General features: G+C 43.2%; 1 protein-coding gene across 1 annotated transcript in view; it reads left to right on the forward strand.

The window, feature by feature from the left end:
• Nucleotides 1-20,028, forward strand: part of TG (thyroglobulin) — a 161,095-nt gene that overhangs the window by 9,293 nt on the left and 131,774 nt on the right. The window contains exons 7-17 of the mRNA XM_056330821.1: nt 244-387; nt 2,147-2,332; nt 5,456-6,520; nt 8,162-8,749; nt 9,797-10,039; nt 10,377-10,514; nt 11,679-11,756; nt 12,216-12,328; nt 13,029-13,140; nt 14,625-14,825; nt 18,805-19,014. Coding sequence (XP_056186796.1) covers nt 244-387; nt 2,147-2,332; nt 5,456-6,520; nt 8,162-8,749; nt 9,797-10,039; nt 10,377-10,514; nt 11,679-11,756; nt 12,216-12,328; nt 13,029-13,140; nt 14,625-14,825; nt 18,805-19,014 — 3,078 coding nt within the window. The remainder of the gene's footprint in view (nt 1-243; nt 388-2,146; nt 2,333-5,455; nt 6,521-8,161; nt 8,750-9,796; nt 10,040-10,376; nt 10,515-11,678; nt 11,757-12,215; nt 12,329-13,028; nt 13,141-14,624; nt 14,826-18,804; nt 19,015-20,028) is intronic.

Consider the following 20,028-nt stretch of genomic DNA (forward strand, 5'->3'; position numbering starts at 1 on the left):
CAGTTATGGCATGTGGCTTCTGCTTGCTTTGGTAGGTGTCAAGGCATAAAGCCAGTGACTGGGCACTCAGCAGTGGGATATGTGGTGTGGTACATCAGGGTTATGTGGTGTAAGTTCACGTTTGGCCTGTTTAGAGGGTTGGTTTTCTTCTTCCTGACAGGCTTCCAGTTATGCTACTCTGGTGTAAAGTAGGTGACTTCTGTCTTAAAACCGGGCTCTGTGCTAAAAGTCTGTCTTTCCCAGGCTTGGAACTGCTGCTCAATGAAGTTTACGACACAGTTTTCTCTGCACCGGAGCCTGCCCGCACATTTGCAGAAACCAATATATATCGGATCCTGCAGAGGCGGTTTCTAGGGGTTCAGCTTGCTACCTCTGGCAAGTTCAGATGTAAGTAGCACCCAGGTGGTGCCTGGTAAATAAGGTGACAATTTTGGAGCTTGTATGTTACAGCTGCCATTGGGGGAGTTGTTCTAGGAGTCTGTTGCACTAAAAGCATAAAATATCACTTTCAGTGCAGGAATCAAGGTCCCTGAATTGCAGCTGGCTTTTAGCCCCTGGATTGTACATTTTTACCAGGGGATGGTACCTGTCCTCGGATCAATGCTTTCCCACGCACTTGAAGAACACATTAGTTGAAATCCCATGAACTCTCTGTATCTTTTGCCTTGAGATTCTGGAGATGGATCTGATGATTTATTAGATTAAAAGCCTGAGAAAATGCTCCCTAATTTATGTTGGTACACTGAGAAACAGGAAAGAGATTACGTTGACCACAACATACTTGATTCCCAGAAGACTACACAAAAATTTGCAGTGCCTTAGCCAGCAAAGTTGAACTTCTGGTTCTGCCCTTGGCTCCGTTCCCTCCCTGGTCAGGGCAGGCAAATACGAAGAGAGTTTCTCTGCCTACGAGCAGTGAACTCTGTGGGACAGGAGGGTCAGGTACCTTCTTCTCTCTCCTACATCACAGCCCAAGATAATTGCCTTGGCTGGGGAGAGTTTGAACCCCCTGGTGTGAAACTTCCATCTTCCCATCCAAATTCCTCTGACATTGCTGTCTGACCCTCATTAAGGAGTTGCATCACCAGAGTTATTAAGCAAATACTGATGTAAGTATTCTGGCCACATAACCACACGGGTTTTCTGGTTTTGGAACAAGCTGATTGTTCTGGGAAATCTGAAAAGCACCTTCCTTCTTCTGCTGCACAGTGTTGTTGAGTAAGCTCTGACTGTAGCGAGGGATGCAGCGGCTGTCAGCAAAAATGCAGCTGTAACAGCCACAAGATGGAGATGTGACCACATTCGTCAGCCACCGAGGGGGACTGCTTTGGTGGCTTACCCAGGTCTCACACCACCACCTGAAGCCACACACCTTGCGAGAGTTGTCAGACTTCCTTGATGAACAGGTTGCTCTGATGTGATGCTCTTGCTGCCTCAACCTGGTAGCTGAGCGTAGCTGGAAAGCTCTTGAAGGTGGGAAATGTTGAGAAATGTTTAGGCTGTAGGGTTGCAGGTTTATATAAACAAGCAAAATTTCTGTTGGCATCTGGTATTAGAGAGATCATAGCTCAGAAAACTTGCTTGATGGAGTTTTGGCTTCTCTGCCATTAAGGCCAGTTTGACAGCAGTAGGGCCTTCATATCCCCGTGAAGGGAAATAAATCGGGTGGTCCCAGGCAAAATCTCCACAGACAGGTGCAGATCCTTTTGCAGGAGCAATGCCTCATTTCTTCAGCAACATTGATGATTGCTTTCATCTCAGTCTCCCAAGCTGCACTTTAACTCTGGTGACCAGCTTTGCATTTACATTAAGGGCCAGAGCTCACCTTGCCCCCAGCACGGAGCTGCTGCTACTCTGCCTACCTGTGACTATGACTGAAAAGTGTGTTGAGGGTTTACTTTCTGTGCGGTTTTTAGAAATGAATGCCTACAGTGCAAAATCCTGGAGACGGTTCTCCAGGGGAAAAGAGGATTGGCAATTCACATTTTGGGCTGGTACTTGAAGTGTTACTGAAAATGGTCAGGAAGTGAAACTTTTTTTTTCCTTTTTTTTTTTTTTTCTCCCAAGTAGGCGAACAGTGGGATCAAGCAGAGGTGGCTCTGCAGCTTTAAGCTTTCCCCCCTAATGCATACTGATTTTCTTCCAGGCCCCTCAAGGTGTGAGACCGAGCGGTATGCAGCCCTGCGTTACCAGCACACCTATGTGCCGTCTTGTGATGCTGACGGGGGCTACACGCCAGTGCAGTGTCAGCAGGGAGGACAGTGCTGGTGTGCGGAATCCAAAGGGCAAGAGGTCCAGGGCACAAAAAGACGAGGACAACCCCCGGCCTGTGGTATGTGTGAGGTTTGGAAAAGGAAAAGCAAGCACATCTCTTAGTGTCTTTAGAATGAAACTCAAAGGACCAGTTCAGTTCTCAGCTCTGACAGATTCTGGTGTTCAAAAACGAAGATCCAGAAACCTCCCTGGGGTTAAAAGCCATATGGTAATAAATTATTAAATATCATTTCCTTTTAGTTTCCTTTATGACCTTTTTTTAGCCTTTTAGTTTTGCATAGAGCAAGGCTTTTCTTTGCAGCTGTGATATCTGTCTCTTGACTCCAGGAGCCAGGGGCATGAAGTCAGAATATCTGGGATAAAGTAAGGAAGGGAGCGATGGTGGTTTTGGGTTTTACCTCCTTCTTTTGGTGATGCTATGGAATTTCTAAGGCACTTCTCATCCCGGACGTATTTTTCCCCATCTCTGTCACTGCCTATTTGGCCAGGAAAATTGACAAATCCAGTAAAAAATACCTGAAACAATTCAGAAAAGGTGTATGGGTTTGGGCTTGGAGAGACTTCATGAAGAACACACCATCAAATCAGTGCCCCCAGCGGAAACGACAGCAGACATGTCCAAGGGACAGAGGGGAGGATGGAAGTTCAAAACCTTCCCTCTGGAGTGTGCTGCCTTAATACTGCGGATTGTGCTGGAGGCTGGGACATGAGCTCAACGCGGGGCGGCTCGGGGAGGGTGGTCGCTCTGTTTGCAGGCACAGTCTCACCACGCAGGTAAAGGAGGAGGAACCTGCTCTGGGTGTCATGGCTCCAAGTCGCTCAGAGTGCTCTGGGCACGGACAGGCTTACTGTGAAATGAAAATGTTAGCATGCCTCCGAGGCTGATCACCAAGGATATTGCAAGGAAACCTCTGAGAGGCCTCGCCATATGTTGGGGCTGGTTGTTTTATCTCGGAATGTGCTTTTCTGAGCCCTCCTGATTTTTATTTTTTTTTTTTTGGGGTGGGGGGGCGATGACTGGAGGCTGCTTACAGCTTTTATTGGCAGACTCAGGAAATTTAAGCAGGGAAAAATTTCTGCAGAGGTTTTGCAGACTGACTCCTGAAAAGGTATTTCATGAGGGTGTAGCTGCAGTCTGCGTTCAGACAGCTATATGCCATGTGCATGTCTCCAGTTCTGCTCTGTTGTTTTGGTTTTTTTTTTTTCTTTCTAATATCTTTCACACTCCACCGCATGAACACTGGAGGAGGCAGGGATGTAGGTGTGGGTAGCACGTTGGGTACTCATGTGACCTGGTGCACCAGGCAATCCTGATAGGGACATGCTGCTTTTCTGACCTCTAGCAGTAAAGCCACCCCAGCAGTGCTTTTCTGTTTATTCCTTCTCACTCCTGATTTGATTCAGCAGGGGGTAGGAGGGGGGAGCGTTTAAAGACCATGATCCTACGTTTGTTTGATATTAGCCTACTTGTGGACTTGTGGCTTACACTAACTTATTGGTCCCCAGAGGAATGTTCTCCATTCCTCTTACCAAAAGCCAACACTGAAAACAGAAGGGGCCCATCTACAGAAAATGCCTTTACAAAGGAACCATGTGAGGGAGCCTGAGCCCCTGCCAGGAGCTGTGGAGCAGGACAAGGGTGGAAAAGGTGGAGTGATAAAGATGCTGATCACAGAGCCTCCCTCAGATTTCTTGCTGATCTATTTTAGCAGCTTTGAAGATTTCCAGCTTTCATCATTACTGTTAAAAGTATTTATGACTGCTTTATCATATTGCCTGGATGTATGATAAATGGGGATGGGGTGGGAAGCCCAAGGGAGGCCATGCTGGAGCAGACCAAAGCTGTTTGTCCACCACCCTGTTCCCTACCAGGGACAGCAGTGGTGCTTGGAGAGAAAGTGTGAGAAACATGGGAAATGTATACATTTCTTCCGTATTTCCATACATCCTACAGGTGGGAGAGATCCCAGACTGGCAGTTGAACCCACATCATTGTGTTCAGCCCTCCCCTATAGAGTCATCTTGCAGGGATTTGTCTAATTGCCCTTTAACCTTTTATCCTTTCTAGCATTCTCTGGCAATACATTTCATGATAATGATTATGTGCTCTACTTCTGGACAGTTCTAATTCCTGTACTGTGAGAAATAGTGAATAGTAATTGTCTATTGTGAGTGATGTGGAGAATCCTGTTTTTCAAAAATGTTTATTGTATTTTTTTGTCCAAGCCTCAATAGTCTTTCCTACCGGAAAAGCTGTTTTGTCCTCAAAATGGTTTTGCATCCCTTCTCTAAAATTCTGCTACTTTTCAAGGAAAAGTAACCACATGGTATATGATGGAAACTGCTGCGTGTGTTCCAGAGATCCAGTCAATGCCATAACCATACTGTCTGTTTGGTTCTCAGTGTTTTTATATCTACTGAGTCTTTCCTTTTTTGATGTCTTTTGAGCCTTAAGCTAACACTTTCAGAGATCCTGCTTCAGTGATATGTTGCATCCTAACTTGGAGCCATTGCTTTCTCTGGATGAATGTACAGGTGGGGCTGGAGGCAGATACACATATGACATAGCTTGGCCCAGGATATGGGTACCCAGGAACCCAGGAGCACAGTTGGTACCCTCAATACCCTGACATTTGACTGCTTTTGTTGAAATTTCATAATTTCTTTTCCTTTACAGCTCATTTGTGAATGCCATCTAGTCCTTAGTACTCTATTACTGGTAATTTTAACAAGCCCAAGGAGGTTGCGGAATCACCATCTCTGGAGGTGTTTAAAAAACACATACATGCGGTGCTTAGGGACATGGTTTAGTGATGGACTTGGCAGTCCTGGATAGGCAGTTGGACTAGATGATCTTTAAGTTCTTTTCTAACCTAAGTGATTCTGTGGTTCTATGATTTACATTGGGAAACAATAGAACCAGAAAAAGGCCACAGAACAGACAACTTAGATGTTGTGAAGGAATGAATGTTTCCTTTCACTTTGTGTCTTGACTGGAGAGTTTAAATTACAGACCGCATTCAATAACAGTTCAAATTTCCTTATCAATGTGCCTGATGCATAGTTGAACTAGAGACAAGTTAAACTACACTTTCATGTGGTTTCTGCTGAGACTGCTTGAAAGATAGCCATGAAGTTTTAAAGGTTCCAAAATTTGCTTTTTTTTTAACACTTTGTTTAGGTGAAGAACAGGCGTGCATCTCTGAGAGGCGATGGGCCTTGTCGAGGGTATTTTATGGCCCTGCTGGATACTTCACTCAGCCCAATTTGTTTTCTACACCAGATATGCAGTTGGAAAAAATAGCTGGCTTCTCAAGACCCTGCCCTCCTTCCTTCAAGGAACTATTTCTGGAGTCTGGATTGTTGTCTCCAGTTGCACAAAGCCTGTATGTCAGCCAGATTCCTGGGCTAGAAGCCACCCTTACTGAAGCCATCATGGGGATGTTCCCATCAAGGGAACTGGCTCAGTCGGCACTGAAATTTACTGCCAATCCAAAGCGTTTCCAAGAAAACCTCTTTGGAGGACCGTTCTTGAAGAATTTGATCCAGTTTAACTTCACAGGGGCACTTGGCCCTAGCGGGAAATACAGCATTGGCCAATTTTTCTCACAGGAGGATGTGGCAGAGAGGGATAACAGCCAAGGGTTTCTGGAATCAGCGGAGGCATTTTCAGCAGAGGTATCAAAGGGGAGCTCCATTTTGGGTAAACCTCTTGTAGGCAGCTTTGGCCGCATAGTAACTCTACAGGACAATCAGAATATGATGAAATTCCTTTCCTCTGTTCTGGAACTACCAGAGTTCTTTGCTTTTCTTCAACAAGTGATTTCTGTCCCTGAAAGCGTTGCTGAAGATTTAGGTGAAGTGGTGAAACTAGCGCTGGGATCCAAAGAGTGTGGTGAAGAGCCAAGGAACCTGTTTGTTCCAACATGCACCAAAGACGGGAGGTATGAGGAAGTTCAGTGCTATGGAGGAGAGTGCTGGTGTTTGGACTCTTTAGGTAAAGAAGTTCCAGGCTCGAGATCTCAGGGCAAACATCCAAGGTGTCCCACTGATTGTGAGAAGCAAAGGAGAAACCTGCAAAACTTGAAGCAAAGCTTGCCTGCAGGATCGGATCTTTTTATTCCCTCTTGTACTGAGGATGGAGACTTTCTGCCACTGCAGTGTCGCGGGGTGGATTGCTTCTGTGTTGATTTGAACGGCGAGGTTATTCCAGGAATAAGGGGGAAAGCTGGAAAGCCGATGCAGTGTAAGTCCTAGGGACTGGGAATTTAAAGATGCTTCCTTATTCTGTTGGAATGGCATGATTCTGTCTTCCTATCTGATTATATCTGGAAATGTGTGGATAATGTATACAAACAGTATTGCTCCCTAACAAGAGAGCAGGTCAGCCCTGCAGTTGCAGGGGAATAGCCAGAAATACAGTGTAAGTAACCTTGATGTCCTGAGTTTTAAAGATGGTCCCTTCTTCTTTCAGTGCACAGGCTAGGCAAGCAGAGGAGCCCAAAAGCTTGCCTTGTTGGTGGGCATGCCATTGGCATATGTCTTCACCCATGAGTGTAGCTAGCGTGTAGAACATCCATGATGCTCACGAGACCTGAAATATCTGTGTAACTGAATGTAACTCCTGCCGAGTGAAAAAGCCCTTTTACTTTCAGGAGCAAGTCACGTGGGCATGGTCACTGGCTCATCCTTGTCCTGAGAACTGAAGAGGTTCAGTGCCTTAAGCCGTGAACCTCTTTTAGTCTTTTAGCTCAAGAACATATCCTCAGCTTGGTAGGATGTCACAGGAGTTGAAACGTAGGGGAGGGATTTGAAGGCTACTAAGTTTCTCATAAAGGCCACGCAGTCAGGTCAGAAAAATGAGTCACAAATGACTTGTCTGACATCATTTTGGGCCTGGAACTTGCTTATGGGCTATGAACTGCCTCATCTTGCCTTCTATTAATGTAATACAAAGGGAGAAGGAATCACATAGGCTGGGAACATTTGTCTTTCAAGTTTCTGTGAACTGAAAATGGCACATCAACAGGGAGAACAGACCAAGAGAAGAGCCTGCTTCTCATTTTGGAAGGAATAGCCAAGTATCTAGCAGGTGATAGTGGTACATAGTGAAAGAGTTCCTTTGAATAGCAGTTTGAAGAAGCAGTGGGGAATTTATTGCAATAAACTGAATTAGTAGGGGATTTATATTTAGCAAGCCATCTGTAGTGCAATCAAAAATAAACAGGTTCATGATTCTCTGGTGCTCAAAGGGAGATGAGCTCTTTGAGTCTTGCTAGGTTTATAGAGCTGCTTGGTGGCAAAATGAAATTTGGCCCTAGAGAGGGCAGAAAAGGCTTCCAAAACAAACTCACTCCGGCATTTTGAGGGATGGTATTTTTATATTCAGCTGCAATATGGGGATTCCTTCCTTCCATATTCCTCTAAATAGGAAGGGAGGACAACAGAATCTGAAAATTCTGGTTAGGTCCAAGGGGAAATAAAATCACTATTATCCTGCTGTTCTGATGATTACTTTTGCAAGGATTAGCTGAATAAGTAACTGCCAGATTACCAAGTGTATCTGAAAATACCTAGTTGGTGTGAACAGATTCAGGGAGACATTTAGTGGTATCAAGCACCCATCCCTCTAATGTGCTCAAATATTTTAAAAAATCATATCTATATGAATCTTTCAGTGTTCACATGCCTTTGGAAATCTTACCCTGCTTCAGCATGGGAGCTTAATAGAATTAGCCCTCTTAATAACAGGCGGAAATGTTGTTGTTAGTATTGTGGTAAATGACCAAGTTTTAGTAATGGTGTTTGTAGTGCTGGGGGGTAGGAGGTATTGTGCATCTTTGGTGCATTCGTAAGATTTGCTATGCGTGGCTTTTCTCTCCCCCAGGCCCAAGTGCTTGCCAAGTAACGGCTGGTCAGGAGTTTCTAAAGGCTGTGAAACTCCTGTTGTCAGATCCCAGTGCTCTGCCCCAGCTCTCCAGCGTTTACCTCCCACAGTGTGATGCTGGCGGTGCCTGGAGGGAGGTGCAGTGCAGTGGCCCTCCTGAGCAAGCCTTCGAGTGGTACGAAAGGTGGATTGCAGAGAACAACGAAGGCAAAACGCTGCCTGTTGCTGATCTATTGAACATTATAACTGGATATAAAGAGGCATCTTCCAAAGGCTTTTCAGCTTTCATTAAATCTTTGTATGAGGCTGGGCACCAGAATGTCTTCCCAGCATTCACCCCATATTCCTCCTTCACTGATCTCCCACCTGAAGTGCTGAAAGGAAACTTGACCTATGCATCTGAGAACATTTTACTGGATCCATATATGTTCTGGCAGCTTCTGAATGAGCAGCTGACTTATTACCCAGGACCCTATAGTGATTTCAGCGCTCCATTAAGCCACTTTGAACTTCGTGATTGTTGGTGTGTTGATAACAAAGGAGAAGAGCTGCAAGGAACAAAGGCAGAAGTGAACCAGGTCCCAGTGTGTAAGTAACAGAATTTCTGGCACATAAGTAGCAGCGTTTCTGGTCTTTGCTTTTATGCTACAAGAGGAAAGTCCTTTCAGTTGCTGTGAAGTAAGAGACAATGACTTGTCAGAAAGAGCAATACTACTGTTCTCACTGGCCACCAGAGGTGGGTAACTAATTTTTGTAAATAAGTGGTGTCTCAGCTTTGGGAATAAGGAGGAATAAAGTTCCATATCAGGTTTGTGTAGATTTTGTAATTTGGAATTTGGACATATAACGCTTTTGCAGAAGATATTTAGCCAGACGGCAAAGGACGTTTTGAAGTTAGAAAGAGTGTGAGGAGCTATGTGAAAAATTCAGGATTGCACTGTGCTGTAAATGACTTTCAAGAATGCCTTAAAATGAGCCAAAAGGAATTTTATTTCCTATTTCTTACTATGCGGTCAAGAGTAACTCATAGCCCCTAGAAGTCACTAGAAGAAGAGTGAGGCCAGCGTTGGTAAGCCCTCTGTCCAGACACCTCCACCAAAGGTGGTGGGCCCTCTTTACGGTTACTTCAGCAGATGACCTATATTATAGATGCAGTCACTAAAGCCATTCTAATCACATAGTAATTTTCCATCTGGGAGGAAGTCACAGGACAATGAATGGCAAACCTCCAAATAGGCAAGGAGTGCCCGAGATGCCAATTCTGTGGGCAAACAGGGAATAAAGGGTATGAAACAGATTAGCAGAGGGTTATTTTAGCTGTGAAGCTTTCTCTGAGCTGGTTCAGTGTGTTGAACTGCCATTTCTGAGTCAGTAGATGTATGGAGAGGACAGGCCAAGTGTCAGCTGCTCCTCTGGAGCCAGGGACATTGGGTGATTGCTGGTACTCTTGGACTCTTGCTGTTATCTAGCTAAGCACTGACAGATCTTGTTTGTTTGTTTGCTTCATTACACAATTCAAAACTGAGCAAGTACAGAAGGAAAGAGAAGATGCTAATTAAAAGACCAGCTAGTTTTGGCATGCAAATCTTTACTGGAGTTAGATGAAAGGCATTAATATACCTTCTGGTTCTACAGGTCCTGGTATATGTGAAGGTGTGAAGCAGGAAGCCCTGACATTTATGGAGGAGGCAGAGCAGCTCATACTAGCATCAAATCGCTCCCACTTTGCTTTTGGAGAGAGCTTCTTGATAGCAAAGGGAATACAGCTCACAGACAATGACCTCCTACGTTCTGCCCAGTCCTATGAGTCAGAGGTGGTGGTCTCTGAAAAGCTGTTATCGGGCGGTGACTATGCTTTCCAGCTGGCTGCACGGTCAGGTAGGTGAAAGAGAAATGACAGCTTAATTAAATGGATAGATGCCCAGAATCTGTGCAAGAGTACTCTATGTCAAATGCAACGTTGCTGAAAAACAGGTGCAACTCAGCAGGTATAATTACTGTGTAATTAACCTGTCAACCCAAGAGCTGATTTCAGTTGTCTTCTATGTATGACATGACACATATATAAGATTTGGACACTTACCAACCTTTACATGCTTGCAACACTTGTTAATTTGCCTATTGAAGTACCCGGACATTCAGGTGTTTGCAAACGTGCATTTAAAATATCTTCTATTGGCCACTAGTAGCCTTTTTTCTTACTTGTCTTTTATAGTCTTGCATTTCTATTGGCGGAGTCACTTTACTGCAAAACATTCTGCTGGGGAAGCAGCACAGCTGGGATTTCACCCCTACATCCCACAGTGTGATGGCCTGGGAAACTGGGAGCCAACTCAGTGCTACGAGAGTACAGGTGAGCGGTTGCTAACAAGATACTCTAGACTGTCTGAACAAAGAAAAGCTAAGCAGAATTCTAATGAAAGGATGGAAGACCTGTATTCTTGTAGCCTAACTGGAGAAAGGTGAAGTGGTCCATGAGATGGGTGGAAAATTGATTGGAGTGAGGGACTCAAGTGGCAGTGCACTGGGGCTCAAACATCAGTTGATGTTCATTTGCTCACTGCTAGTAGTGTTCCTTGGGGGTCAGTTCAGGGGCTGATATTGCTTAATGCCTTCATTAAAGACCAGGGCAATGAGATGGAGTGCACTCTCAGCAAGTTAGTGGATGATATCACATTGCCAGGAGTGGATGATATGTGGCAGGATAGGGCTGCAATGGAAGAGTCTCGCTAGAGCTGCCACATTTCTATTCTCACCATTGTTCTCAGGTGTGGTCTACTTATCCCTGGATAGCAGAGTTGACTGTGACTTAGATTTACTGATCACTTTCTATAGTGCTGCTGGGGATTAAAATCTTCCCAATATGCAGCAAAGCATACTGCAGTACAACATTGTTGTGGTTTAACCCCAGGCAGCAACCAAGCACCACGCGGCCTCTTGCTCACTCCTCGCTACCGGGAGGGATGGGGTGGAGAATCGGAAAGGAATGTAAAACTTGAGGATTGAGATAAGAACAATTTAATGATTTAAACAGAATAAAGAGGTAAAACCAACAATAATAACAATAAAAATAGTAACAATTCTAATGGAAAGGTGGGGGAAAAGGGGAAAAGGAAAACAAGTGATGCACAGTACAAGTGCATAACCACCCGCTGACCGATGCCCAGCCAGTCCCTGAGCAATGATCCCCCTCAGCCAACGCTCCACGTTTATACACCAAGCATGACATCCCATGGGATGGAATACCTCTTGGGCTGGTTCAGGGCAGCTGACCTGTCTGTGTCCCTTCCCAGTCTCTTGTGCCCCCCCAGCCCTCTGGCTGGCAGGGCCCAAGGAACTGAAAAGTCCTTGACTTAGTACCCAGCAACAACTAAAAACATCAGTGCGGTTATCAGCATTGTTCTCACACCAGAGGCAAAACACAGCACTGTACTAGCTACTAAGAAGAAAGTTAACTCCATCCCAGCTGAAACCAGTACAAACATCTAAAATTAAGCTGCTTTTCTTCTCTGGCCAGGTCATTGCTGGTGCGTGGATGAGAGAGGACGTTATGTCATGGATTCCTTGGTCTCACGCTCAGCAGAACTTCCCAAATGTCAGTTGGTTTTTCTTCATAAATATTTGTCTTTACCTGTTCTTACAAATTTTAGTATTTATGGAAAATTCTAGTATGATATGCATGAAGCAAGACTTGTTTCTAACTGTTGCAAGAAAATAAAAAAGAATGTTACGCTTGTTTTGCTGATTCATTTCATTTCACGCTGCATGTGATGTTGGTTTGCATGGTTTAAGAATGGGCCCTTTACTGTTGGTGGCCTTGCTTGATCAGGGGAATTGGACCAGATGTCCAACCAGATGTCTCCAGAAGTCCCTTCCAACCTCAACCATCCTGTGATTCAGTGGTTATCAAACACAGATTGGGAATTCCCTACCTGAGGTTGTAGCAGACCCTAATGAAGATGTGCGAAAGAGCTGGGGATGTATCCCTTTCTCTCTAGCTTAGGGTTGAGAACTTGATTTTATTTAACATGCATACATGTTTTTCCTCTTACAGGCCAGACATCATGTCAGCGATCTCGAACTAATGCCATAATTTCCAGCTGGAGACAGAGCGGTTCAAAGCTGGATGCATCTACAGCTGATCTGTTCATCCCCTACTGCCTTGAGGTGATTTAACATGACTGAGGGAGGAAGAAACAAAACTTCTGTGGTTTTGCTTACACCATGCCAAAGGCCTGTACAGTTTCAATCTATGCTCCTTAAGCATCCTTTGTGTGTTCCCGTTAACCTGAAAGAAAAGGGTAAGATAAAGCTAATAGCAGGCATTTCCCTGCATAAGGCAGAACATAAATAGATTTGAGATGGAAGACCGAGAATAGGAAGCTCTGTCCCTGCCTACGCTTCCCTCCTACGGGGTGGCTCTGCCTACTCCTTTTGCAGGGCTATGCTTAAAAAGCACAACTTATTTGAATAACTTCTGGGGGACTCTCTCCTCCTGAGCTGTGAGAGAATGTCAAGATGAGAGGGGGTTGTATGTAGGTATCCCAAAATAGGGTCCGTGATGCTCTCAAAACATGGTAGCGAGCAGGATAGAGCCCTGAGATGAGCAAGGAACAGACATTTCAAACCAAGATTATATCAGAACTTCATCTCGATGGACTTTCTTTCTCCCTGTTTCCCTCTAGGTCTGGTCTGTGTATTAAATTAAGTAGACCTTGTTTTAATATTGTGTTTCTTTTCAACATGTTGTATTAATGGACAAATGTAAATATAATCAAATATGCTTAACCAACTTTGGGGTATGGGTTGTGGTGGGTCTGTATTAATATCTGTTGCTCTGCAGTGAGATGTAACTGATTCTTTGTAGACAGGAGAATACGCCGTGCTACAGAGATCTGACACAGATGTTTGGTGTGTAGATCCTGTTTCAGGAGAAGCATTTCAGCGTGGCAGCAAGGATTTGGATGGCAATCCTGAGTGTGAGTAATGCTTTACCCACAGCCTGTGACACTAGTGGCAGTGCCTTGTGCTTTGTGGCATATGTACTTTCCTTCTCGGAATGATGCCCATGAGACATGGGGGCCTTATTCATTTCTCAGTGACGTGGTACATGCAAGCACATCAAGATTGAAAGAGTATCTGAAAAGTGTTATCCTTTACTTTCACAACACCAGAAATAAACCAGTTTAGACAAACTGATGAACAGGCTTCTATGCATTTTTTACCTTCCATTTCTTGCCACCATAGAAAATTCTTTGCGCACATGGATGAATTTTCTAAGGCAGTGAATACTGAACTGTGGGAACTGGGCCACATGTAGTCAGTGAATTCATTTTACATGGTCCGCAACAGCTCCATGTAATGCAATTAGACCTATAATACCTTTTTATTGTCTTCAAATAAAGACAGAGAACTGCTGAAGTCTCATAAGAGATGGTTGATTGAAAAAGTTGAGGAATCCCTACTTGCAGAATTGAGATGCAGTGCAGTGGCTCTGCTGTTCCGAACAGTACGGCAACCCCAAAGCCCTCAGTTCTGCTGAGCTTCTTTCTTCAGTTCTTTTGCTAGTGATTTTCTGCTTGTCATCTGCCGTAGAAAATTTGGGAGAATAATCTGCTGGCTTCAGGCAAGCCTACTCCTGGAACATCTGTAACAGAGCAGAAAACTTCTCCGGAGAGGATAGTGAGTTAGACAGTACTTTCATCTGACCACGCAAGCCTGCTTTCTTCTACTTGTATATGGGCTAACGATTAGAGTCCACGAGGACGTGCACCAGGCCTGATGAAGGATAAATAACTGCACGTTCACTGAGGAATTAGTTGTGTAGTTGTTCGTTACACAGGTTTACAAGCTTACTCTGACACTTGCAGATCAACAAAATTAGTAAGAACCAGCTTTGTGTCGAGTTCGGGTTGAGCGTTTTGGATCTCTTTGTCAGCGGGTGGTTCTGCCCACTCACGTCCCTGTTTCGTTCGTTTGTGGGAGACCATAACTGTTGCTGTTTTGTGACTGGGGGGTTTTCCCCAGTTTTGAATGTATAGAACTGGGGCATTTAAACTATTTTAAAATGTAAATAATCATATTATTACATTTTAAATTACCTTGATAAAAAATTCTTACTAAAATGATTAATTTGATTTAAAAATAATTTAAATATCTGCATCTAAATGATACACTATCACATTTATAGCAAAAAAAAAGATGTAAATGCAAAATACATGTCAGTATTTCTTCAACTATTTTCTTGATGCAAACCCATAGAACTTGCACTTTAATCTTTAGAAAACATGTGAGGTTTGTAGTGGAAATAAATTCCCCATTTTTATAATGGTTCAATTTATTTATGGCTTCATGATCACTCATCTTTCTTCCAATAAACAGGCCGAAAGCACAGCTGTTAAAGTCTTTAGGACAGTTTGTTGTTTTTTGTTCTGTATCTTGCAACGATTTTCTCTCTTTAAAGGTCCTAGTTTCTGTAACATGCTGAGGTCTAAAACTGGTCTGCGAGAAGCTGGCAAAGGCTACATCCCACAGTGTGAAGGGGACAACGGGACTTTCTCACCCGTGCAGTGCAGCCAGGACCAAGAGAGCTGCTGGTGCGTCTTTGATAATGGAGAAGAAGTGCCAGGGACACGAGTAAGCGGACGAAGACCTGCATGTACAAGTAAGTTCCTGCTTGGGGCGCATTGCTTCTGAGCAAATCCAGGTCTGGAACTTGACCCAGTTCCTAAATTTTTCCAGTATTTAGTTGTGTTTAATCTTCTTTGTTCAGACCGTTATAGAGACTTTTGCTCAAGCAGTGTGCTTATCTTTGTGTTATGGCAGATTTCAGACCTACCTGGGCACGATGTCCAGTTTTCTTCAAGTACTTTGTCAGGGAGAAGGAACGGAATGGATCTTTGATTTCGCCTTATTCATAAAATTGGTTAAACCAAAGCGGTTGAGCTATAAAACTTAACAGAAGTCCATCTGAACAGCTTGCTGCAAACTTGAACATGTTCCAGTCTGAGCTGGCTCTGGGATTAAAAGCCATTCAGCTGACTAAAAAAAAATGTGAAAAATGTATGCTTCTGCCATTCCTACTCTTGGCTTGTGACCAGAGTTGTGAAAAGGATGTGCCAAAGCACTACACATTCACAGAGTATTTCTTGCATGACCAGGGCTGCAAAGCACTGGAATTCACTCATGGTTTCCAGTGAGATGTCCAAAGGGGAGAAATTTGGATAAACTTAATTTGTAATGGCCTTTAGACATCTTCCCATCACTGAAGTGAAGCAAAACAAATTAAAGTTGCTACAAGGCCATGCTCCAAAATGTAATGGTTAGTGGAAACTAGAGATTTAAAAAGAAAACCGTCAACTAGTGCCTGCAGGACAGTACTGTTTCCATGGTTCTTTTGTGGGTTTTTTTTTGTTTTTTTTTTTTTTTTTTTTTTTTTTTTTTATTTGAGAGTTGTTGATAGATTTAGGAAAATGAGAACACATGATAAGAAATTGCTTCAGTTTCCTTTTGTGAATCTGCTATATAAAGAGCAATACATGCTCACCAACCAAATACCTGGTTGTGTCAGCCCAACTGGCTGTAAGGCATTTTAATCAACTAGATAACACCTCAGACAACTTGGAAACCTTTGAACTGTCTTGTACCAATGAGAGCTGTGTGGATAGAGTTTTCTGAGACGCCACAAGGAAACCCCCCGGCGTTGTATCTGCCCCATGCATTGTGGTGTGTGGAGATGTGCAACCGAGCTCTGAAGAGATGAGCTGCAGAGCTAGGGTGGCATAGCCATGTGAGTGTAGCGGTCCAGTACAAGTTTCTAGCTATTCAGGGAAGCAGAACTGGTCAGTCTGAAAAGTACAGTGCTGCTGCCGTCCTGCTTTCAAGTTATGGACTCATGTCTCTGTGGGGCATAATGATTTTGTTTGGACCAGCTGTAGGAACTCAGAATGACACCCGGCACTCAGCAGCATGGATTGATATTCCCAAAGACTCTGAGGGTGAACAGAGAAAAGTGGAAGCATTTCTAGTATGCCAGGGAAAAGTCAGAATTAGTTGTAAATGTTAAGTTCTTGATATCTCCTTCTCTCCCTGAAAGCTCATTTTCTAGATTTCCCCTGAAATTCCACAGGAATTTATGGAGTATATTCTAAGGGGGTGTGTGTGTGTAGGTGTACCCCAAGATACACCTTTAAGATTATTTTACATTTTGGGTGCACATCTCATGTTTCATGGGATCCCATAATGCTGTACTTTTGCTAGAGGAAATAGTGACTGAATGATTAATGACCTTTCTTTTTTAAAAGACTGAGCTGAGAGAGAGAGTTGCTTCAAAAATATATTGGCAACCTGATTTACTGAAAGCTGTTTGTTACTTTCTGCATAGAAATACCATTGAAATCATCTTGAATTATTTTCCTGGATTTTGAAATAACAATGGAACTTTTTCATGCTAAACAACTTAGTTACTGTGTAAGATTAAAGAAGCAAGTTATTTTTCCCCTCAGTCTATTCAGTCTTGTATCTCTAGTCCTGAGAAGTACTAATAATTGTTCAGGAAAAAAGGAAAGGAGGGCGCTCTCACTATCTTGGAGATCTTGTCTATCAGCAAAAGAAGCTGTTGTGGTGGGAAAATACAATAAAACTTCTCCTTCAACATCAGAACAGACAGATGTAAACAACAAGTAATAACTTCACAATGCCCAGTGCATGCAATGAGGTTTTCATTAACTTATAATTTCTATTAGAGGTAGAATCCAACTTTTTCTAGTTGACATGCACCGGAGAGATGATGCTAAGTATCCTAGCAGTCCGCACACATATCTCCCATCCTCATGCCCACTTTCCACAGCCCTCAATAAAGGTAAAGGAGAGAAACTCTTCCATAGAAGGCCCTGGAAACAGTAATTTCCTTATGGAAATCTTCAGAAACATATGAAAGAGTGTCAATATTCAGCTGGATTCTGATTCACTCCTACAGGACTGAGAAACTGGGAGAGAAATAGAAGAACGACAGAATGGCGCAGGCTTGATAATGATGGTAAATCCGATGACATCTGTAGAGGGATAAATAAGCAAATTACTGACGGTGAACTAAAAGCTGTGAACCACACCAGGAAACCATCCATCACTTACAGTTTGGCGGCGGGTTATTTCCCTAGTTCACACACCAGCTCTCTTGGAAACATACAGTCTTCGAAGACTGTAGCAGCATACAAGCTGAGAATGGATTAGACTTACTGGATACAGAGATGTGCCAGAGCAATAAAAAAAACCATAGGCTGATTTTTATATACTTTGTATAAAGAGAGATTAATGTAATTTACATGTAATGGTGGGTATAGTTGCCTTGGTCAGGTTAAGTATTACTCTCTGTTTTACAGTGATATGTTTTGGTCCTAAAATCTCAGGAGGTATATTAAAAATGTGTTCACCTTTACTGAACAAAAGACTGGAGACCAAGTCAATAAGTGAAGAGACAGAATGTAATGGACCCATTTAGAGAGTTATTGCAGAAAAGATGCTATAAAGGAGACTGGAAAAAATGCATCAGGCAATTCAGTGAGACAGATATGAAATCCTTTTATTTTGGCATTGAAATGCTCAAGGTTGGGAAACAAAGGTGTACCGTGCACACTGGATCCAAGATTCATCCTGTGATGTTTTAATCTTTAACTGCAGTGGCTACTAAGTTAAAGGAATTAATCTTCATATTTCCATAAGAACGGGAGAGACAGTCTGCTGAGACCTGAACCATCGACAATGTTTGCCTTCCTCCAGTGGCTAGAGAGGCTGGGACTGACCTGAGCATTGCTATTTGGAAAATGTTCTACGTTTACACCACTGAAGTGAATTGTACAATATGAGAATATCTTTATATTTATTTATCAGTGAGGAATTGTTTTTTTCTTCTTATGTTTTGTAGCTCTAGAACTCAGAAGTGTTTAATTATTGCTAGCTATACTCAGTAATTAGGTTGGGAGTTGGCTAATATTGAGTGGAGTGAAGCAGTTAGTTTGTCCTGATTGTTAGAAATTGTCATTGTAGTTATCCTGCTATTCTAGTCTTTTACAGTGGGCTGGCAGGGTTGAAATGACTGCGCTGATACAGAGTGAGTTGAAAGGGTAAACTTTGTGCTCCAACTCCAAGGCTGTATGCTACTGTTAAGGACCTGCCTGGTCACCAGAGGCATCCTGGTGCTGTTGAAGACACCATAGCCATGAGCTCCTGATCCTAAAGTTTTCAGACTTAACTCCAAAGGGAATTGAGATTTTGGGGTTTTTTTTTGCCCCTGCCTATTTCCAGTGGCTATCTTTTGTAAAAATTTGTTCTGCTGATGGTTAGAAACCTCCTCCTCATTTCCTGCTTAAATTTATTCATGACTATTTTAAACTTACCTGTTCTTAGAAACCACGCATGTAGCTTTCTGGACCCAATGCATTACCCATCAAAGTCAATACGTGTCTGTTCCTCAGCTGTAGTAAACTAAACCATGCTGATATCAAAGCAGATCCAAGTTGAGATGAGTGGGAAATGCACAAGGTGCTGTCTAGGTTTTCTCTGTTGATATGAGGGGTTTGCAGAATTTTTACTGGAAGTGCTTCATAGGATGCCACTAACGTATTCCTTTCCTCATGTGCCTAAAGGTCCGCAGTGTGCTCTGCCATTCGGTGCCTCCTCTGTTCTCAATGGAGCTGTATTTTGTGAAAATGCTTCTGGGCAAGCTTCAAGCATTCAGCAGTGCTGGCTGGTGTGTCACCAGGGCTTCCACAGCGCCGTTTCCAGCACATCGTTTCAGTGTGATGTGCAACAGCGTCTATGGGTCTCGGCTGCCCCGCTCTACCACGCCTGCCAGAGTATGTCTGAACTGCTGTGGGTTGGAAAGGGTGCAGAGCAGTGTCACTAAGTGTACAAAAATCTGCTTTCATCACGAAGCTACTGTGTGAATGACAATAATAGGACACAACAGTTATATGGGAGTTGTTAAATTAAGGTGCAATAGGTTAGTCCTGTCTTCTGCCATCTTAATCTCTGCCTCTTGGCTGGCTCCTATGCCAGAAACAGTCTCGCTTTTCTGTGATAATATAGCTATAAATAGTTAGTCAATCTACATGCAGATTTTTCCTTGTTAGTTAACAGATGCTGGCACCATGAAGTGATTCTGATGGAACCACTTAGTCCTGGAAGAACAGATGAGTGCCAGATGTTGAAATCTGGCAGAACTTGATTGTTTATTTGCATAATCAAGTCGCTGTTACTCCTGCATCTTTTTGCAGCTGTCTGTTCTTTAGGATTGTTGTAGTCTTTGTTGGCTGATTTGTGGTATTTTTCAAACCATTTTTCTTTCAGGAAAAAAATGGTACTTTAAATCATGGAAGAATCAGTTCTCTATTCAGAGCTCATGTAATTGGCTATTAATGTTGGCCTTTTCAATTATTTCAAGTAGAGAGATATTCTGATCAAAATGGCAATTTGTAGCAGAGCTGAACTTTGAGAAATGTGGTTCTTGATGCCAAATTTGCAGCTACTCTTCATCTCCAGAATAGGTTAAACCCATTCTGGAACCCCCTGCATTGACACATTTCCAGTTGTATCCCAGGTCTGCTATTCCAAATGTAAACGTTTTTTCGAATTTTAAATTTCAGACTGAAACTTTTGTCTGTCTGGAATCATGTTTGCTAGGTTTTTGTAGCATGTTATGAAGTAACTTCCATGTTTGCCTGACGGCAGCTGGATAACTGCAAGGACAGAGGGGAGTGTGTGGCAATCTCATATAAGCTGCGATTTAATGCAAGCTAAGGATGTCTCCTGGTAATTTGTCTTTGAAATTGAGCATGGTTTTAAGCAGAGAGAAAAAATTTCCAACACAT

Source organism: Falco biarmicus, chromosome 3, assembly GCF_023638135.1.
Source record: "Falco biarmicus isolate bFalBia1 chromosome 3, bFalBia1.pri, whole genome shotgun sequence".
Lineage (NCBI taxonomy): Eukaryota > Metazoa > Chordata > Aves > Falconiformes > Falconidae > Falco > Falco biarmicus.